At 35.0% G+C, this 22,057-nt stretch overlaps 1 protein-coding gene across 1 annotated transcript; it reads left to right on the top strand.

Moving 5' to 3' along the window:
* Positions 1 to 3,012: 3,012 nt before the first annotated feature.
* On the top strand, positions 3,013 to 20,216 carry LOC127861099 (all trans-polyprenyl-diphosphate synthase PDSS1-like). Its single transcript, XM_052399476.1, has 9 exons — positions 3,013 to 3,180; positions 7,788 to 7,946; positions 8,626 to 8,759; positions 9,860 to 9,998; positions 12,145 to 12,256; positions 13,363 to 13,472; positions 14,729 to 14,809; positions 16,424 to 16,618; positions 17,015 to 20,216. Exons 1-9 carry the CDS (start codon positions 3,019 to 3,021, stop codon positions 17,153 to 17,155), a joined length of 1,233 nt encoding a protein of 410 aa, XP_052255436.1. The 5' UTR covers positions 3,013 to 3,018; the 3' UTR covers positions 17,156 to 20,216.
* Positions 20,217 to 22,057: the final 1,841 nt, after the last annotated feature.

Here is a 22,057-nt window from a genome sequence, read left to right as displayed (position 1 = left end):
AATTTTCAAAATGTAAAATAAAATGATACTTCTTTTGATAATAGAATACTTAATACTTTCAAAAATGTTTATGGAACACTGAACATAGAATGAAAGTGGTATGGCCATAGCTGTGGCTTTAACTTAAAGTCGTTTTAGAACCATTTACTTTCACTTTTGTTCATGCATGCTTTAAAATTGTTCTTAACATTATAAAAAGTATAATCTTAGACTATACTAAGATACCTATAATTAACACGGATTAAGTATTTTTATTTCAAATAGATTGTTCGATAGTGTCAATAATGGAACTATAGATATACAATTCCACAATATGTGCAAAACAGTTTGCTTCTAAATAATATTTATTTCGTGGCGGTATCCAAAAATATTCACCGAACTAAATGTTACAAATATAACTGTAACGCATATCCACGATAAAAATGTTCTGCACTCAAGTAATAATAAAATACAAAAAATACACACTCTTTATAGGTTTCAGCACTGTCCTTACCTATGTATCAATTACAAGTAACCAGTAAGTGAGTAAACCAATATTTTCCAGATGGATGTAAGTGCTAGTTCCCGGTAAACGTATTTGTAAGAGATCGAAACATATAAGCGTCAAGAAGTGACATCACTACTTATCTTGTTCTCGTGCTATTATACTAAGGGTTTTATACTAAGGGCGTAATGAGATATTTTAATATTAATGGATTCACTCTTAACACCACATAAATGATGCTTAATTAAGAAACGAATGTCTTCTTGATATCTTTCAAATAAAAGGGTTTCGATGTGGCTTTTAGTAAATGTGGATACTGCCCATGGTCTATTATGTGTCACACAAACAATGGATGCATTTAGAGCTTATTTCAGACGTGGTACCTGTTTTCCGTTACTTGAAATCAAATCAATATATAACAGTTATTATGTCGAGATATGTGTGTACCTCAGAATAATTTGACAATAAGCACCATTCAAGTATTGAAAGGGTCTTTTCACGTTTTGATAAATTGACAAAATTAAAATAAAATGTTTTTGAATCGCAAATTTTCGTTGTAGTTATGATATGTGTGAGGAGACAGTATTACTGAACATTAACCATGTTCTAATATATCCATTATATGCATCTTTTTACGATTTAAAAACCTTAAAATTAGTAAGCTTTGCAACGTGAAACGATTGAATAATTTTGAGAGTTCTGTTGTTGTCGTTATATTTTCTGATACTACGAGGATTGCTTATTTAAAGTATAAAATACATCACACATTTTATGAGCATGGATGCTCGGTCAGCAGCTGGAGCGTTCCGCGGATGGCTCAGCAAATCTAGCTGAGTCCGTCACCCTCGAGCCGGACGTCTTCTTCACTGCTGAGACTGCTGTCTTCTCCAGGATGCAGCGGATCTGACCAATCCGCTGTTTATCGTCGAGAGTTCGCCTGCCCGTACCGGTCCAGAGGTCCCGTCTGTAGAGGGACGGGTACGGCGGGACAGCAAGACCAACAGTGGAAGGACATACGGGACGGACTCGGGGTTCCTTCTGCGGGGAGGGAGTCCATGGACATCGAGGGGGTGGCTTTAAAGAGGGACCCCGGGGCGGCGGTACCTAGTGCGCTCAACGCGCTGGAGAAACCGTCTCGGGGATGAAGACGACAGCCGGTTACAGCGAGAGGGGCCATAAAGGCAGAGCGGTGCTTGCACTCCCTTGGCGGAGGCGTACAGACAAGAATTTGTCTTTGAATTGTCAACTACCAGTGCACATTAAGGTCTCATTGGCCACCGTGCACTGGTTTATTTGGATCTAAATTATATCTTTGGCGTGGGACCTGACAATAAACTCAGAACAACAACATGAGCATGGATGGCCGAGTGGTCTAAGCGTTAGACTTTTACTCCACGGGTCAGTGATTCGAGCCCAGTTGAAGGTTACATATTTTCTTTCTTTAATTGTATTCTTGTTGTTTTTTATTGGAGCTTTTTCAATAGATCCAATGTTTACATCTATCAATATAGAGAATTTAATGACAATCTTTAATTCAAAGTCTGTGAAAAGGCCCCTCTAAGGTTTTTTGGTTTATTGTTAGGAAAGCATTTTTGGCGTCGAATCATGTCCCATGCCCAGGTTTATAGTTTATTCAGGTCTTGCTCTAGGATTCCATGGTCCAGGCGTAGTTTCAAGTGCGAATATTAATGTTACGAGACGCTAAGGACTTTAAAATCAGATCATCTACTAAACAGCAACGAGTTATAATACCAAGCCTAACAGGCGCGTTTATCAGTCGGGGATCTTGCCCGATAGGGAAAGTTGGGGAATCCCCCTTTGACTTGCCCGATTGGGAAATATTGATTGGAAAATTGCCCGATCAGGAAAGAAAACAACCATATTTTTCATATACCTTGGCAAAACGTGTCCGGGCATCACATAACTCATCCAAGGAACAACTTAAAGAACTGAATCCAATCTTAAAACAATTATATTAAATTTGACTGTAGCGATTTGTTTTAAATGTCGTTGTTCGTCAGATATTCAAGCCCAAAGGTGAGCAACTTTAAGCATCTATCAACATTTTCCGCACTTGCCTGTTTTGAACACATACTTGCCAGAAGGTGCAAGTTGTTGGATGAGCTGTGTGCAAGTCAAAAGGTAGTTGCAATAATTCAACTTCAGCTTCATAACCCAATGGGTTGCTGAGAGCCGCCATAGCAAAAATTATCAAATGCTCTGGGAGTCCGTTTATATGAACTAGTCAAAAGGGGTTTCCCCAACTTTTCCAATCGGGCAAGATCGCCGACTGTTTATGTTACCGCTTTAATCATGCGTGAAATTCATTGTAATTGTCAGAGCTAGATGCAACGCGCAGTTACGCATTTTGTTAAATGCGATATATAACATTGAATAAGCCTTTATTTCAATTATTATATTCATTTTTGAATAGATTATTTAAATAATCACTTACACAACAATTTACGTACAGAAATGGAACATTACAGTTTCTGACCTTTGAATAACCTTGTAGTTTGATACGAATTTTCAAAATGGCTACCACAGTGTTGTCAATGTCAGGAACATCAATTAAAATGTTAAACTATTGTCTTAAAAATGACGTTTGTGTTCATGGTATGAAAACAGGATTTACTGGTGCATCATTGAGAAGACTTTCTATGTATTTAAAACATTCTTGCCATAAAACGAAAAAGGTAAATTTCAAGATTTTGCCCTGGGTTAAGCAACCGGTCAAAATGTTGCATAACACGTGCTTGCGATGCTCTGGTACTTGACAAAAGGTCCTTATATACATAATAAAAGAAAAGGTATCCAACTATGATTTCACTGGTGTATTGAATAACACTATGCAACATCATGCTTAGCTAGGCTTGCCCTTAGGAAAAAAAATATTAGCCAAATTTCAACGTAACGATGACTACATACCCACATACATAAATATAAGCTAATTTGCTCTATATATGAGTGTACCTGTTGCTTTGGGTCATTGTGTGAGACTAACAAAGAATGAGCAACAATATAGTTACACTGTAACTCCAACATAATGCGCATGACGGAGTCCAAGCCATGCAACAGCATTATAAACGGACAACGTTATAAGTTTTAACTCATTTATTGCAGGGTGCTTTAAAAACGGGTAAAGTATAGCCTTTAATATAGGTCCTGTTTATTGCCATGCTGTGTTGTCATCCGCAAATACATGCATATAAACAGAATCGTATCGTTAACAGTAATATACATTACCGCTTTTTTAATGTGCACATTTCAGTGCCTTCCCCAGGCCATTTAAGCGCCCCTTGCCGGGGCGCTTGAATTTCGAAATAAGAGTCCCCGGGGCGCTTGAAATTTTCCGATCAGTGTATTCTTCAGTAAAAGAAAGTGGAGATTGTCCAAAAAAATCAAGGTTTCCCTATCAGTGTATCAATATTCCCTGTTTTAAAAAGAGCACTCGGTACCTACTTTCACAAGTAATCGCCATAAACACCACATGGGGTAATGGATAATCCACTGATAAGAGAATAGCATGACGCGCGTATCGATTATTCTAGCCACATTACACGGTCATTTAAATGCTGACAAGGATGTACTAGTATCTGGTAACTTTCCAGTCGTCAAACTGTGAAGTTCATCGTCCAATCGGTTACGCGAATGCTTATGAGGGCGGGGTTAACTATCGACCATTATTTTTGATTGAAGTCGGGCATAAGTAAGAGTTTATCGCAGCTTAATTAGCAAGAAGTTGTACCATTTGAGTAATATAAAACCGGTAATTAGTACAGTACAGAACATTAAAGACGGTTTCGGGCATCATCATCACACCTTTTTACTGTAAACAAGTGTTACCTATGACTCATAATTAATACGAGAAATTAATTGTAAGTGGTAAACAATTAATTATTATAGCGAGTAAGTTGTGCAAATGACTCCCGGTTACAATTATGTGATAACAATTTATTTAATTCCAGTACATGTATATTTCAACATGTCCATTTATAGAACTGATTCACCTCGTTTTTCTTACATTTATTCGACACGTAATGCGCTTTAACAAATTTTCGTTGAATTAATTACGCACACTTGTAAATGTTTCGTCCGATAATCGATAGTTAGAAGACTGATGATGGCAACCGGCCGTGATCCTCGTGGACAACGTGAATTTCATGCATAATTCCGTCAAAACATTTATTCGAATCGTAAAGTGTGTAAACAAATTATCGTTGAATTTATAACGCAACGGTTAATATTTGTTGAAATCTCAAATGGGAATAATTAAATTTGTAATCCGAAACCCATTACCGTAAGTCGATGTTGACGCGTTTTTAATCCGAAACACACTTCCGAATGTAAATGTTACCGCAACGTTAAATATTTTGCTTCAAATTAGCAGTGCAAATTTATTTTGTGTCGAAATTTTTTCTCAATTAAAAAGAGCGCGAAAATTATGCAGCATGTACAACGTCGCGTCTATTGCATACAAATGGCGTGTATTGAGCGTTTTAACAAGCACACAACAGGTCAGGGGATTGACGCATATTCAGAGGCAATTTTTCATCAAATCTATAAATAGTCACTTAAAAAATGGCAAGGTTTGTGTTAAAGAAATAACTGAGAGCTTTTATCGTAAATATTTACCAGAAAGAGATTGATAAAAACGGAATAAACGGGATTATCGGGTAATAAATAGAAACTTGAAAAATAGTAAGTATATAGTAATAGAGTCGGGTTGAAACGGATGTATTGGGGGAATCGTTCGAGTCGGGATTTTACTATCTGTGCGGAAAAGTTTTAAAACAATTAAACAATATAAAAAAAGTATATTTTTAAATGACTGGGGGATTTTTTTGAAGAGTCATAGCGCACCAAACGACGTCTTTTGACGCTGTTTTTTTTTTTAGTTATAACGCACCACAGAACATGAATTGACACGTTAAATTAAAAAAAAATCTACGTCGGGAGGGGACACCCCTCCCGAACCCACCCCCGGGGCGCCTGAACAAATTCCTGGGGAAGGCACTGCATTTATCTGATAATCCAATAAAGTTACATCTCTTAAAAAATAATAATCTTGAACATTTATGACTATAAATATGTTTTCAAATTTCATAAACACTACCACATACATACACTATTTTTTAGATGTGTAAAGAGAACAGTGCATTATGGGGCAGAGCTTTCATTGAACGAGCGAATTTAAATTTAGATTGAATGCAATATGATACATGTACAAAGAAATATTTTATTGCTTCATATGCTCACATGCAAAAAACGTGCTTCCCAGGGACTTTCTGATACCGTTATACATGCCATAAATTTTTAGACCTATTCTGGGCAATGAGCTTAATTTTCCGGGATATTTGACGATTTTTGGGGACATGAATACATATACTAAGAACGAGGTAGATGATTACAAAGGGACTTGTAGCAGCAAAATCTATCAGATTGCTGTAGAATAACGGCAAAAATAAGTTCTATAAAAAGACATGATGAAATATTCATCTACTGGAATTTAATTGTTACAGGATAAAATTGTTATCGGCTGTTGTCTACACATATAACTCGCCATTTGTAATTAATTGTGCACCCTTTGCCTTTAACTTTTCATTAGTAACAATTGTTAACAACAAATTTTACAGTAATTGTTTGCAGTAAAATCCTTTATGATGATGATTGACGCTGTCATAATTGTACTGTTTTAATTGCTGTTTTATTTTACGTAAATGATAGAACTGTTATTCCTTGTTAATCTATCTGGCTTACTTTGTGACCGACATCGATCATAAATAATAGTTGCTGATTAACGCTGCCCTCAAAGCGTTCTGGTAAACCGTTAACAGTGTACTGTGTTACAATAAAGGATTTATCTTCAAAGAATTATTTTATTCCCTGGAAATCTATGTTAAATTTGTTTATATACAGCATGTTTAACCACGCAAAGCAGATAGTTCCATCAGACTGCAATAGCATAGACTATGTGCATGATTGACCCGAGCGACTTTTATCCAGTAACATCACACCAAAGGAAGAATTCTACATGGCATATTAAAAATAAACATGTTGTGTTTACACTAGTGAAGTCATCTGCTTCACTTTTCAGTTTTATGTGGAAATTTAATGAAGAAGACCAAAAGAATGCAAACATGTATGGAATATGGATAAAGTGTTATTATTTTAGTTTAGTATGAGGTTGAGCGCTCTTAAACCGGTTTAAACCCCCATTGACCATTCCAAAGCGGTGACCCCAAATTTATTTTTCTATGATTGTATGTTATTTCGTAGTTTGCTGTTTCGTACTGTTTTGGCAATTGGTCACTTGCCTTAAAAAAAGGACCAACAAATTGTATACTATACATGATCATTACATGTATAATGAAAATGCAATACTGCTCCAGCAGCTGGAGTTTCACTTCTTTATATTTGTTATTTTAGTTGAAGAAAGATTTTTAAATTCAATTATACCTTTGTGTCATCATTTATGTTGTACTTGTCTTAATTTTTAGTTGTAGTATTTGTAGTAAAACAAAATACTTGGAGCTGGTGCGTGTATAAACACGAGAATCTTGTTCTTAGTGTACCCTAAACAAAATCACTGTAAATGGGTCTCCACTGAACATATTTTAAAGCATTTGTAATCACTTATAAAGTTAAATTCAAATAAAAATTAATTTAATTAAACACCTTTCTTAAAGTTTAAAGACCTTTCTTACTAGATTCAAGTTTTAAGGCTTCATTTCTAACCCTTAGTTACTGTTTGCTGCTCATCAGTATAAAACCTGAAACAAACTCGCAGGCTTTTCTGGTACGTGATGTATTATGCTATTTGCACATAGTCTTTTTTACTTCGCTTTTTATTGGGAAAAGGATTAAATTACTCCAAGCGGTGAATAAACAAGTAAAGGAAATTTACTGTTTTAATAAAAGTTACTTACCTGTATAGATACTACATTATTTTTATTTTCCATTAATATTTTTATGATCGAACTTCTGAATTTCTTTGCCAAACCTGCATTGTGCTTCATTAAAAAGAATTTTTGTTATTACCAAGTACCGGTAATAATGTATGATGCTGTATAAAATCATCTTATAACACACTTGGGAATAGGTGTGTCTTTATTCACAAGAATGTTCACGTATGAAAGATGGAAACAAAAGGGCATACAAATTGAGGGTGGACCTGAGGTTCTGCTTTAGGAAAATGTTTTTTTTTATTGAAATTTCATACTTTTGAGACAGCACACATACATTTCAATGAAATGGCCAGGCTTGGGTGTCTTCTCAAATTTGGTTAATTTGCACATTTCAGGAAAGTCTATGTACTGCAAAAGTGAGATCCCATGGCCTACCATACCTTGGACAGAGATTCAAGGGCAGACAGGCTGAAAAAGACCTCAACTCACCATCCACACATCCATACACTTTAGTAGAAAACCATCTTAATGGGATTACCTGCAGAATTAAGCAGGTACTGTACTTACATAGCTTGGAACCATTAATCTAACATTGTTTGTTCATTATTCCTCCACAAACGAAGTTTGACAGTGGGTAAATTGAAGACGGTCTGTCTGTCTGTTTGTAGATCTACATAAAATATTCACCTTAAATGTACTTCCATCTTTTTTCAAGCAAGTATTACTAGTATTTTGTATGATGTCATCACCATTAAGCGTGCCTATTGTTTACAAATTTGCTGCCAATCCTGTGAAAGAGCAAGACAAAGCTGTAGTTTATTTATGAAGTTACTAAAATACTGCATGAGAGTTTTATCAGTCACTATATAAATACAGCCAAACTCATATTATACTCTACGATTTGTCAAACATAGGCACAAAAAATAGCATTTATATGGAAGCAATTCATGGGAAATGAATATTTGTAGCAAAGCTATTTCATAAACATTTATATTTGTGTGATTATGCAAATTTTGACTTGTGAATGCAAGTGCAATTTTATGATATAAAAAATTTCAGCAGTGACAATAATTTGTGAATTGATATTAAAATGTTAATAAGGTTCATGAATGAGATTAATGCTGATTTTACTATAATCTATTTCCCCATAGGGTTCTGTCTTAGTATCATACAAGCACTTCTTGTTCTGAACCTTACCAGTATAGCAGTTCTACAAATACATTGTATTTCCAGGATTTGAAAGCAATAGATCATGAGCTACTGCATGTTTCGGAGTACTACTTTGATGGCCAGGGCAAGTTGTTTCGTCCAATGTTGATCATGCTGATGGCAAAGGCTGCCAACTTCCATGAGACTCAGATGGACAGGTAAATAAATATTAGTCTAGTTTAAACCTATTTATTTCAGCTAGATTACATTGAAAGCCTCAGGCTTTTTTGTAACACTCTCAAGTCCATTTCTTGCGACTAGAACCAGTTCTTGGTGTCTTAGGCAGAGATCTAAAGAATGCTCTCTCAGTGGGAATCGATCCTGTGACCTCCTGGTCGCTTGGCTTACAACATCAATAATGCCAAGATGACCTAATAAATAAATATTGGTGTTAGTAAAACTAAAAGTGTTTCTTAAGCTATTTATTGTAAATAAACTCAGGAATAAAATTGTGTGTAATTATCAAACAAGAAATTGAATTAAGTATTTTCCATTGCCAAAAAAATATATGCTTTGGTGTTTTAACTTGCTAAATACAGTATATATTTTAAAGATATGTATATTTCAATTTGCCACTTGCTCACTCGGTGGAGAGCTGGACTAAGTATTCAATCGCTGGTTCAATCCCTGGCTCAGCCATGTAACTTTTGAGGAGATTGGTCATTAAACTCTTCTCTGCCATTCTCCTTTTACTACTAAAGTATGGAAGCTATGTGTTGCTGGCATTATATATAAACTAAGTTCTTGTTAGGGAACTAACCCAGGAAATGTGTTAATTGGATTACTGACTGCCATGATATGGCTAAAATACTGTTGGCAATTGAAAAATATCAGATTGAACTAAATACATGAACGGTTAAGTATGCATATGTCATTCCGACAGTTGAATCGTAAACTATAAATTCATATGTATTTTTATTCCTATTACATTTTTATTCCTACAATTCTAGATACTAAATAGCCAGACCAAAGTCAGGAACACCATTTGCAAGGGTGCTTTCAGTTTTATAAATAACAAACAACATTTTCTAAGTATGTTAGTTTTGTCATTGTCAATATCATAAGAATGTTAATCTTGTGAGTATGGGATCTTTAAATGAAGGTGTTTTTATTCATTCATTTAAACATAACAACAATAAAAATTAACTTTTGCTGTTATTCAATTTTAAGTTAAAGGATTTTTTATTTCTACGTGGTTATTTTTGTGTAGTCTTTGTTTGTTTCTTATTCATTGTTTGAAATATAACCTTCTTTTCAGGCTTTTAGCTAGCCAGGAAAAAATCGCTATGATAGCAGAGATGATTCACACAGCCAGTTTAATGCATGACGATGTAATAGACGCGGCTGACTCTCGTAGAGGCAAACCCTCCATCAATCAAGTGTGGGGACAGAGAAAAGTAAGAATTGGCTAAGGGGCTTGACCATTACTGTATTGTGGTATTTCATGAGAACAGAATAGGGATTTGTACTGGTACTACGTCTGGTATAAGTATGTAATTTTTGTACTGGTTTAATCCTGGTTTATTAGCAAAGTGTAAATTCGTTTACTTAAATACTGTCAAAAATGGTGAACAATGGAAATAAGCAAAAATAATGTTTGGCTGGACTACTACTCACCCAAATGTTTGCTTCGAATTAACGCTCTGGTTAAGTTAACCATTTAACACAAAGACACATTTTTGACGCATTTCTAGTCCCTTACAAAATTACATTTAATTAAGTATCTTTCTTACGGAATTCAAGTTTCAACAAAGGCTTCATTTCCAACCCTTAGTTACTGATGCGCAGCAAACAGACTGTGAGTTACTCGCAGGCTGCTCTTGTTTTATGCTGGTTGCAAAAGTGATTGCCACTTTTCTTTATGGGGGAAGGGTTGAAGCTGCAACATCACTGTTTCCACTACTGGTAATAAATTTAAACTTCTCAATTGTGTTCCAGTTCATTAAGTGAGGTTGCTTAACAAGTTCCATAAATCTGACCTGCAATTTAGCAGCATTACTTCACTACTGCTAACATGAAAATTCTAATTGAATTATCTTAATTTACAATTATAAAGTTGCAAACTTAGAATTGCTTTTTATATAAATTGATAAGTATTATTTCAGTTAATAGAAGACTGTTTGTGTAATAAATCAAATAGTTTTCACATTACCAATAACATCAAACACTCTTTACTGCAAGGATCAATCTTTTTTTTAATTTTTAGGGAAAAAAGGAACATCATGACTAAAACTGAGTATTAACAAAACGCCCCTTTTTGAGTCCCCTACCAGTGAAACCGGAGAGGGACTTACGGTTTGCGCTCTGTGTGTCTGTCAGTCTGTCACACTTTTTCTGGATCCTGCGATAACTTTAAAAGTTCTTCATATTTTTTTCATAAAACTTGAAACATGGACAGATGGCAATATGGTGATTATGCACGTCATTTCATTTTGTTCGTACATCAAGAATTCTGGTTGCTATGGCAACAAATAGACTACAAATATTGCTGAAAATGGTGAATCCTGCGTAGATAGGGGACTTTTATTGCTTGGCAATAGTCTTGTTCATTGGAGTGTTTGTGTAGATAGGCTTCATGTTGATCTAGCTGACAGATCTAAAATAAGATTTGCATCCATTTCAGTCAAGGTCATTGTATCTAAAAAATATTAAATAGTTTCTTTACAATACCTTGAAATTGTATGGCTGTATTGTGCTGTAACTTTATGGCCGGTAATCTTAGCTGCCACCTTTTTTTTTACAATGGGTTTTGATTTTATGTTTATGTATGTTTATGGATAAATTAATATTTGCTGAATCGCACTACATTGCCAGATCTTTTAAATATTGTGAAATATGTTGGGAAAACATATTAAATGTACTCACTCTGAAGAATTATCTGTGAAATTTATAAAACATCAGGTCCTTAGCGCCATCTCAAAAGTAGGCTTATGTATTAATACATTGCACAAGAGAGCTTGCGCCAGTTATTAAAGGCCGTGAAATTTGTGCATTGGTCGTTAACATGCAAATGCTTTAAAAGTTATTAAAGTCTATTTGATTATTTGGCTGGTTAATCCCTGCCAAGGTGACATTGTTTTGTATTCCTAAATTTTAAGCTTTAAGTTTACATACATGTATGATGTATAACATCTTCAGATAATCAACATCAAATATGTCTTTGTGGTCATCATATCCGACTGACATACAATTATAAAAGACAGACTGAAAATGAAACTAATGCTATCAAAGAAAAAGAATAGTCCAGAATACTCAAGCGTGCTGTTGTGGGAAAGCTCTTGCTGTATTCTTACAGTTTCCCACTCAAAGGCAAAGTGTAAATGGCTATGTGCAAACAGCATACAACCAGAACAGCCTGAGAGTAACTCGCAGTCTGTTCATGTTCTATGCTGTTCGCTGCTCATCATTATCTAAGGGTTAGAAATGAAGCCTTTAAAACTTGAATCAAGTAAGAAAGGTCTTATATTAAATTGAACTTTCTAAGGGACTACAAATGCATGAAAATACATATCAAAGTGGTATAGGGTTAATATTCTTTTCCAGGCAATAATAGGGGGAGACTTTGTGATGGCGATGGCATCTATAGAGCTTGCACGTATACGGAATGAAGACGTGGTCTCAGTGGTGGCTCAGATTACTGAGGATTTAGTCAGAGGTAAATCATCAGAATCAGGAAGGGATTGAATTTGCAGTCTGTAGCTTTGCTCTTGTGACGATATTAGTTTACAAGGTTCATGATGTACATGGTATTACTTCAGGGATTATTTTTACCTCTGCATCCTACGTCTCTGACGCAAACTTTTTGCAATGGACTCATAAATAGAAATAAATTGAGTTGGGGACGCAAACAATTTACATTTAATGCCTTTTTTATATTCCCCAAGTAATCCAAGATAGAAATGGGTTTGAACAAATTAATTTTCTTTGTAAAGTTCACACGGAACATTTGCTTTTGTAATCATTAGAGTTTGTACCAATACATCGCCCAACTGAGCGGGCTGTGTTCTAACAATTGTTCTTCTTTTTTGATTATTTTTTTCCAATCATAAAATTCATTATATTCCACTTAAATTTTTGCTGGAATTTCAGAAAAGAGTTCTCAATCTGTATTAAATCTACTTTGATTTGTCGAACATAGTGCCTGTTGTGTGCTCATCGAGTTTCTTTTTTTACGCATGTTTGTTAGGAATACTCTTGTCTGAATAGATGATATCTTCCCCGATGGAAGAACATATCCGTTAATTCAATTATACAAGTTATCCAATATGGATGTTTACACTTCATATGTACTTGCTTGAAGGGGAACTATAAACAAAATTTAGTCTAGGCAAAAAGTATTGTCCCTGATTAGCCTGTGAAAATTGCTTAGGCTAATCTGGGATGACGTTTTATGCACATGCATTAAGCCCAATTTTCTCAGAAGGAGGGTTATTTAGAAATGTACAGATGGCAGTTTTTATGCCCCCGGATCAAATGATCAGGGGTATATTGTTTTTGGCCTGTCTGTCATTCTGTCAGTCTGTCATTCTGTCCCAAAACTTTAACCTTGGTTAAAGTTGGGTTAAAGTTTTGCAATATTGAAGATAGCCACATGATATTTGGCATGCATTTGTATCTCATGGAGTTGCACATTTTGAATGGTGAAAGGTCAGGGTCAAGATCATCCTTCAAGGTCAAAGGTCTAATATATGACTTCAAAGTGGCGCAATAGGGCGCATTGTGTTTCTGACAAACACACCTCTTGTATTTTGCTGTCTTCAGGTGAGTTCATGCAGCTGGGGTCCAAGGAGAGAGAGGAGGAGAGATTCACACACTACCTCAATAAGTCTTTCAAAAAAACTGCCAGTCTTCTCGCAAACAGCTGTAAAGCGGTATGTGCACTTTCTATGGAACAGAATCAGCCACAGTCTATTGGATGTAATGACAAAAGCTTGTGTTTTCCGGTCCAGAAAATTTCAGAATCATGTTATTTGTAAATTAACATTTGGTCCAGCATGTATTAACAAATAACATAATATCTTTCAATTTTACAATGCGTCATGATATAGTTTTATTCTCAAAGTGACTACCAAAAATTATATGAAGCTCAAACTGAGTACATGGTAAACTTATATTATTCCAACTACCTTGCATTGACGGGTTTACAAATAATGTGGTCCAAATATTTTCCTATATGAGACAACACAGGGCGTGAAGACATTTCAAAGTCTGTTATATTTCATAAAAGTGTTAATAGTTTCTTGAAATCATGTTCAATTTCAAACTTCAAATAGTCCCAATAATGTGAATGCTCTGACCTTGAGAATTGTCGATGGGTTAATGGTTGCTCTGAAAGCAACAAAACAAGGAAGGTCAAGCCTCAGACACATTTTAACTGTTTTCTCCATAAATAAATGGGCAGTGCTCTGTAAAAAGGGGGGTTTAATGCATGTGCAAAGGGTCGTCCCAGCAGTCCGCACAGGCTAATCAGGGACAAAACTTTATGCTTAAACTGGATTTTCACTTAAAATAAAAATACAATAAAAGCGGAAAGTGTTGTCCCTGACTAGTCAGTGCAGACTGCACAGTCTAACTTGGGACAACACTTTACACACATGCATTAAATCCCCTTTTCACTGCTCAAATCTATTTTTGTAGCTTTGAGCACATAATGATCATAATTATTGTGCTGCTTATTCTTGAGTTATCAAAATTGTTGACAATCATTCATAGGTTAAGGTCATAAGGGCATGTGACATGATAACCGTTTCAACCGTTTCAACTAATTATAAGAAGAACAATTACTTTGGATCATATAAATCAGTATGTTGGTTAGGCTTTAGCTAAGGATGACACATATCGATTTCTAGATCAAGCATTCTGAGGTCAAGGTTACAGGAGCCCACAATGAAAAAAAACTCTGTACAATTTCATATATTGACGGCAGGCTGCAAGCATACATGTTCTGCTTTTCTTATTTATTCCCATATTAAAAGAGGTCATTGAGATTAAAATCAGAATAAAAACATGTTTCAACTTTTAAAGTGATTTTCAATAATAGTTTCAACTCCTTTAAAGTTTTCTTCTCAGTTCTGATGTGCCATGTGTTGCAATATACTCATGTATAACTACTGCATCTCTGCTTCAGGTGGCTATCCTAGGCCAGTGTGATGAAGGCGTGGCAGAAGTGGCCTTTGAATATGGCAAGAATATAGGCATTAGTTTCCAGGTATATGGATGGCTGGGTTATTAGGGGTTGTGACATAAAAAAAACAAGATTTGAAAATAACTGGAAGGCAAAAACTAGCAAAAAAATGAGTTAAAAAATTACTGGAAGGCAAAAACTAGCAAAAAAATTGAGTTAAAAAATAACTGGAAGGCAAAAACATTTAAACAAACAGAATTTACTATTTACTATCTATAAGGGTTAATAGTATCAACAGAAAGAAGATCAGTCTTGGGTTTTTTCAGCAAAGTTTAAGGGCCAGTCAATAAGTAGCATTCCTATGTTAATTGTTTTTTTTGTTTTAAAAATTGTTTTACATTTTGAAAAAAAAATACATTGGAACTTTGATTCTTAAGAAGGTTTGAAAGTTGTCCCTTCAACTCCCAGGTGATACTGTTTTTCTTGTATGACATGATGAAAAATATGTGTACCAGACTTTTATTTGATATTAAAAAGGGAAACCGGGATCAATCGTAGTTTAATCATTTATTTTGTCAACATCATGAAAGCATATATTCCTGCATATTCACCATTCCACTCTCAGACTTAAGAATAATGAATAGACTTAGAAACAATAAAAACTACGTCCAGTGTTTGAACATTAACAGGCTACCCCGCTGTAGATAATGTCATTAACCATATGTTCTACATGCAAATGATGTAGGTAAAGTTGATTAATGCCAAGTTTGACTCATAATTGAAGCAGCTCATGATTATTCCAATTGAAAGAATATCTGAATTCTTAGACATTAGTATAAGAATTGTTTGGTGAATATGGGTCCATGTCAGTCAAGATAATCTGGGGCTCATGTGAGTGTCCTTGGGCCTTTGGCCCTCTTGTTAGCTATGGTAGCCATATTATGCAGAAGCAGAAACACATGCACATGTTTTTTAGAAGTCCTAACAAGGAATAATTGTGTAAATTTTCAAGAAGATTGGTCAACAATGTTTAAAAATAAATATTTCAAATGTGCACAACTAACGCAAATTCCATTAAGAAAAAAGCGTTTATTTTGTAAAGTCAAACAGAACCTTTTAAATAATTTTGGCAGAAGACCATCTAATAAACATGTGTAAAATTATTTACAAATCTTATTTTAGGGTTACGAAAAAATGGTGTTGAGAAACATTTATACGGGCAAAAGCCTGCAAAGCGGGCGTTGACCGTTCATACATATGGAAATTTAGACATAAAATTACACCTAGGGATGCATCTCCAAAAAATTTGCCACACAACATTTATTTTCGCGATGCTATTTATGACCTAGAACAAATAAAAAACACGTTGACATATGTTAAATCACATGTAAAAACATACCTCAGGAAAAAGTATATAAATGACATCATAATTGTGTAGCGAATCGCACTTAATATTTTAGCTATGTGTAGTGAAGCAAAATTGTTAACCATATGCACATGTAGACCCACAATGGAACATTTGTGTCAATTTCATGAAGATTGCCATAGATATTTAGAAAATATGACAGGAATACAATATGTTTACCCAATTGGTTACAGCATAGAAATGGGGGGGGGGGGGGATTTTCTGCCACAGATATTTTCCCAAACTAACAAGTGTTTCCGGAACATGTAATCCTACTGTTTCCTTGTTTGCAGCTGATAGATGATCTGCTTGACTTCACATCATGTGATCACGTGATGGGAAAGCCAACAGCCGCTGATCTCAAGCTAGGGCTGGCTACAGCCCCTGTGCTGTTTGCAGCCAAGAAATATCCCGAGCTCAATGCCATGATCATGAGGAGGTTCACAGAGGAGGGGGACGTGGAGACTGCCAGACAACTTGTGGCAAAGGTTTGAGCATTCTGTATACATGTTTAGAGAATTACAGTGACAGGTGAAGCATTCAGATCAATATAAACATTCGTTCAACATCACAGTAATAAATAAAATGTTTATCTTTTCCTTTAATTCATAAATTTGTTTGAATTGTGTTATTTAAAAATGCAATTAATGAGATCATATTTTATCTAACACTTGCTAAATATAATGTCCTTGTTTACAGTAACCAAACATTCTCAATATAATCAGTGCTCTATGAAAAAGGGCTTAATTCATGTGCCTTAAATTTCGACCTTGATTAGCCTGTGTAGTTGGCAGAGGCTTATCCTGAATCTGAGTTGACACTTCCCACATATGCATGAATCATTGTTGACCGAAGTGAGGCTCATATCTATTGGTCCCCTGCAGAGTGACGGTGTGGCTGAGACAAGGGAGCTGGCCCAGAATCACAGCCGGGAAGCGGTACGACAGATTCATACTCTGACCAACTCAAAGTACACGACGGCCCTGGAGAGGGTTGCTGACATGGTCTTGTCTAGGAACAAATAACGCTGTTGAAGCTTAGGACTTACATTTTCAAATTAATTTTAGTGTGTTGTACTGTACAAGTCTTATGCTGAGTTTTATACAGAGACGCTCTGTGTTTTATGCAGGGATGTGATATCTCCTCCTTTCAGCCTATTTGCTTCCTTTCAATGCCTTTCAATGCCAAACCAATATTACTAATAGAACCTAAGTTTGCTTGAACTATTTTAAGATGAAGAGTTTATTTGAACACAAAAGGAGATTTCATAATTATGTAAACTCTGAATTTTCCACTGCAGAGTTCAAATAGCACACCCCTGTTTTGTGTTAATAGAAGTCAGATACAAGTTCCATTTGTTATAAATTATTACATGTTAATGGATACATTGAAATGTTTGTTTTTTTTACTTTTACATACATACTTTGTACTTAATATTGTTATGATGATTTAATATTAATTATCATATACTATTTTCATTGAATAAGAAATTTAAGTGCTGACATTCCTTGCAAGTAAAAGCATTTATAAGCTCTACTGGGCACAAAGTGATAATGGGCAGCTTTAAGGATACCATGTTGTCTGTCAGTCCATGCGTTAGTGCATCCATGATTTTTTTCATCTTATCACTTTTCCTCTGAACGGCCAAGCAGATTTCAATGAAATTTCACAAGAATGATCCTTAGGTGACCCTCTTGCCTTGTTGTTCATATCGTTCCTGTCTATTTCATATGGAGGTAAACAGGGCTAAAAATAAGATTTTAACACATGGGTGAGGGCTTAAATATTGATAGTAAAGATTTTCTAGTGTTACACTACTTTGTTCCAGGCATTACCCTGGGACCAAAAATTGCGATACCCCAGGGATCAAAAGATTTATAAAGACCTATATGGCGAAATGGCTTCAAAATATTACCGTAATTACTCTGTTTTCGGACACCCCTTTTTTACCAAAAATAATTATTTTTTGTGACTTAATTTTTGGACACACAAGTTTTTGTCCATAAGTCTCTAAGTTTTCGGACAGTATATTTTACAGGGCTATTTTACCAAATTTCGATCCTGTTATCGATATCTAATGACACTTCGATCATGGGGTTTTACAACCAGATTAACATTATAAAACATGGCAGGTGCATGCCTGAAGGCAACAGACCATTACATTTGCGTTATTGGGTAAATAACCTTGTAAACAATGGTTTCGCCCGATAGCATAAGCGTTTTGACTATTACCAGGGTATTGCAAGTTCTATGAACAATGGAAGGTGTTAGACAACAACTATCCGAAATGAACAAACAAAGAATTCATAGTTTGCTTTTTTATTGTGTTAATTACAGGTTCATACTAGCCAGTATGGGTACATCACATGCTTATCTTTGAACTCGTTGGTCAAAGTACAACATTGTAGTAACTTTCTGTCAAATAAATTAAGCATTTAAAATTATTTAGAATGCAGTGCAAACATATATAACTGTAATTTATACTTTAGGGCATGATATTTTACAAGCGCGTGCTATTACAGGTAGTCGTTGATACTATTGACGCTTTTTTCGGACACTTCAATTTTCGACTCGAAAGTTTTCGGACACCTGTATTTTGTGAATATTTTTGGTATCTAAGTTTTCGGACTCGTAAAATTTATAATATTTTTAAGTGTCCGAAAACATAGAGTAATTACGGTACTCGCTAAAATGAACCCAAAGGTGTAATATTTGGAATGTAACATTATATGACCATTTTCTAAGCTTAAAATTGACCCGGGCTATCTTGTTTCCCTTATTTGTATAAATGTAAATTGAAAACTTTAAACTCTCTGAAACCTCAAGGCACAGAGGTTTGATATTAGGATTGTAACATCATACATTGGTTCTCTTCCAAGTGTGTTCAAATGTCTTTTGGGTTAAAACTGGACCAGTCAAGGGGTTACTAGTTATTCCTTTATGTTTGTAGTGAAAACTTCTCCTTTAAAATTGCAATGCACAGAGGATTGTATTTTGGAATGTAACATTTTATGGTGTTCCTTGTGGTCAAAAATGGCGCCACGCCCCAGGGGATACTTGTTTTCCTGATATTTATTAAGGGAAAACCTTAAAAACGTCTATGCTGAAACAGCAATGCTCGAGGATTGATTTTGGGCATGGAACATCTTATGGTTGGCCTCCACCATGTTAAAAACATGATTGTTGGATCACAAGAGGATCGCTCTGGGGTTAACTTGTTTCCCTTATATGTATGTAGGGCTATATTGAAAATCTCTTAAAATGCAATGCACAGAGGTAAGATATTTTGAATTGTATGGTGGTCCTTTACTAAGTTTGCTCAAATCATGCTCTAAGGGTAAAATTGGTCTTGCCTAAGGGTTACTTGTTCCCATATACATATCGGTATATATTGAAAACTTAAAAACATAATCAAAAAATCTCAAAGCTCACAGGTTTGGTACATGTACTTGGTATGTAAGACTGTATAGTGTGATCAGTTATGTTTCACCATGGGTTGACCTGTTTCCCATATATTTGTATGGTAAACAGCCTAGCACAGAGATTTGGTATGTTACATTTATTGGTGGTTCCTTTACCAATTTTTTTATCCTTTGGTTCAAAATTGGTATTACCCTGTGGGTTACTTGTAATGATATTGCTGCATTGTAAAACAATGGTTGCAGACAGTGAAAAAACATGATGCCAGGGTAATGAAAGATTCTTGTCTTTGTGAAACAATCTGAAAACTCTGGAAGTTTATCCTTTTTTTTTAGTATTTATTAAACTTGCTTAGAATATCTGATCTTATTAAAACTTGTCTTGATTTGAAAGAGTTTCCAAAACATTACGAATTGTCAAAAAAGGTCATTTCCCTGAAGTCCCAGGTGAGCAACTTAGGACCTATGGCCATCATGCATTATGGTTTGTTAAACAAAACTCTTACCTCAAGAAGTGTGTGTATAACTAGTCCCATGAAATTCATGCTGCTGTCAGTACATTTTGCTTTGTAACATTGCATACCTTTGCACTACATGTGCATACCTTTGCACTTCATGTGCATACCTTTGCACTTCATGTGCATACCTTTGCACTACATGTGCATACCTTTGCACTATATGTGCATACCTTTGCACTACATGTGCATACCTTAGAACACAGTGCTGTCTGATAATGAAAATACACAGTTCATGAGATACTCAAGTATACGTTGTGTTCTCATTTTATGAACATTTTGTAGTAAAAAATGCATTGTGCCTTTATGTTCAATTTATATGTTGGCAAGATTTTTGAGTGAATATATATGATGCATTAACCTAATTTATTGTTAGAATTGAAATTAGTAAATCATCATGTTCAGACATTATCAAATACATACATTTGTTAATAAGGTCATAGAGTTACTTTAATTTACGGTAATTGTTTTAGTGATCGTTTAAATAGCACTCTCAAGAAAAGTCTAAAGGATTGTAGTCCTTAAGCATAACAAACAAGGATGCTGGAAACTTCCGAGACTTAAGGTTGTTTAATTTTCTGCTTATTAGACTGGACTAATGCTTGTTGGAAATTATCATTATTTTATTTGAAATTCAGTTACACCCTTAAATACCATGGCTTTTGTTTCCAAAAGCCTTGATGTGTTGTCATTACATTTCATATTGCACTTAAATTCATGTTCTCTTAATTTCATAATAAACAATGAAGTTTCGTTGACTTTCTGGTATGTTGTTTTTCAGTCTCATACAGCAGGAGACTTAGTGTAAGATATTGTGTAAGTTTAAATACAGCAAACATATTCAAGTTTACCTGAATTGATTTTCAAAAAAGAACTTACTGGCATGTTATTCTTCGTTAACTTACTATACAACAACCAAACCTTATACCTATACATGTATTTTACATTTTTGTGATGTGAATATGTAATCTTAAATGTAAAATTATGGAAAAATAACCGGAGATAGGAATATAAGGACCTGGGCCTTCCGTCGAGTATCCGAAATAGAGACAAGCAGCATATTTTACACAAAATAAAGGTGAGCGAGTTAACGTAGATTTAAGTTAATTAGACATATTTCTTTTCATTTATACTACAGTTCCTTTTAAGACACTAAAAAATGGCAAATAAGGAACTGGTATTTTAACATAAACAATTAGTTTCAATGAACCTATGTGTCATCATCATTCACAAGACCAGTCTGGCCGTTGGGGTGAAATGAGAGACGACAACACAGAGATCCTCCGCATGTCAGGTCTTTTGTGGTCTGCTATGAGTAGTTCATCCAGGTGAATGGATGTCCATTCTTTCACATTTTCCATCCAGTTTTTTTATGACCGCCTCAACAGCGACATCCCTCTAGGGTTCCCTGGGGCACAGTTTTGCACAGTGAGTTGTTTCTGGTGAAGTGTCCAAACCAAGCCAGCTTTTGTCGTTTGACAGTTCCTAGAAGGGGTTCTTGTAGACCAACAAGTGCTGCTGTCATGTTCCGGATGTACTCATTGGTCTTGTGCTCCAGGTAGGAGATTGAGAATAGTGTTCGGAGACACTTGTGTTCAAGGTCTGCATCCTGCTTTCTGTGTCTGCATGAAGCATTCAGGTCTTGCAGCCATGCAGTAGAAATGAAACTTGAAACTTGCTAATTTGATGAAACGCCTATTTATATAATTATATTCAATGGCGTTTTACAAAACATATATGTACATAAAATTGATAAAAAATAAGAGAGTGATACTATTATGTGGCATTAATTAAAGGATTAATAATCTAAAAATGTGAGATATAAATAAAAATTCTGTAAGAAAAAAAATCAGCAATAAAACAATATTGGCTACAATATTAAAACACAGAAATAGTAAAATATTATGTAATGAATAGATATAACTAGGGTTAAGACGATAATAATAAGAATATTATGAGCAAATTTTTGCAACATGAATACACTGTTTTTCAT

Source organism: Dreissena polymorpha, chromosome 15 (genome assembly GCF_020536995.1).
Source record: "Dreissena polymorpha isolate Duluth1 chromosome 15, UMN_Dpol_1.0, whole genome shotgun sequence".
NCBI lineage: Eukaryota > Metazoa > Mollusca > Bivalvia > Myida > Dreissenidae > Dreissena > Dreissena polymorpha.
Note: the sequence above shows the minus strand (reverse complement) of the source record. Positions and strands in the feature narration are given on the sequence as shown.

Coding starts and splice junctions, on each gene's coding strand:
- LOC127861099 (XM_052399476.1), top strand. CDS start 3,019: ATGGCTACCACAGTGTTGTCAATGTCAGGAACATCAATTAAAATGTTA. Junction 8,760..9,859: donor CATGAGACTCAGATGGACAG/GTAAATAAATAT, acceptor CCTTCTTTTCAG/GCTTTTAGCTAGCCAGGAAA. Junction 13,473..14,728: donor TCGCAAACAGCTGTAAAGCG/GTATGTGCACTT, acceptor TCTCTGCTTCAG/GTGGCTATCCTAGGCCAGTG.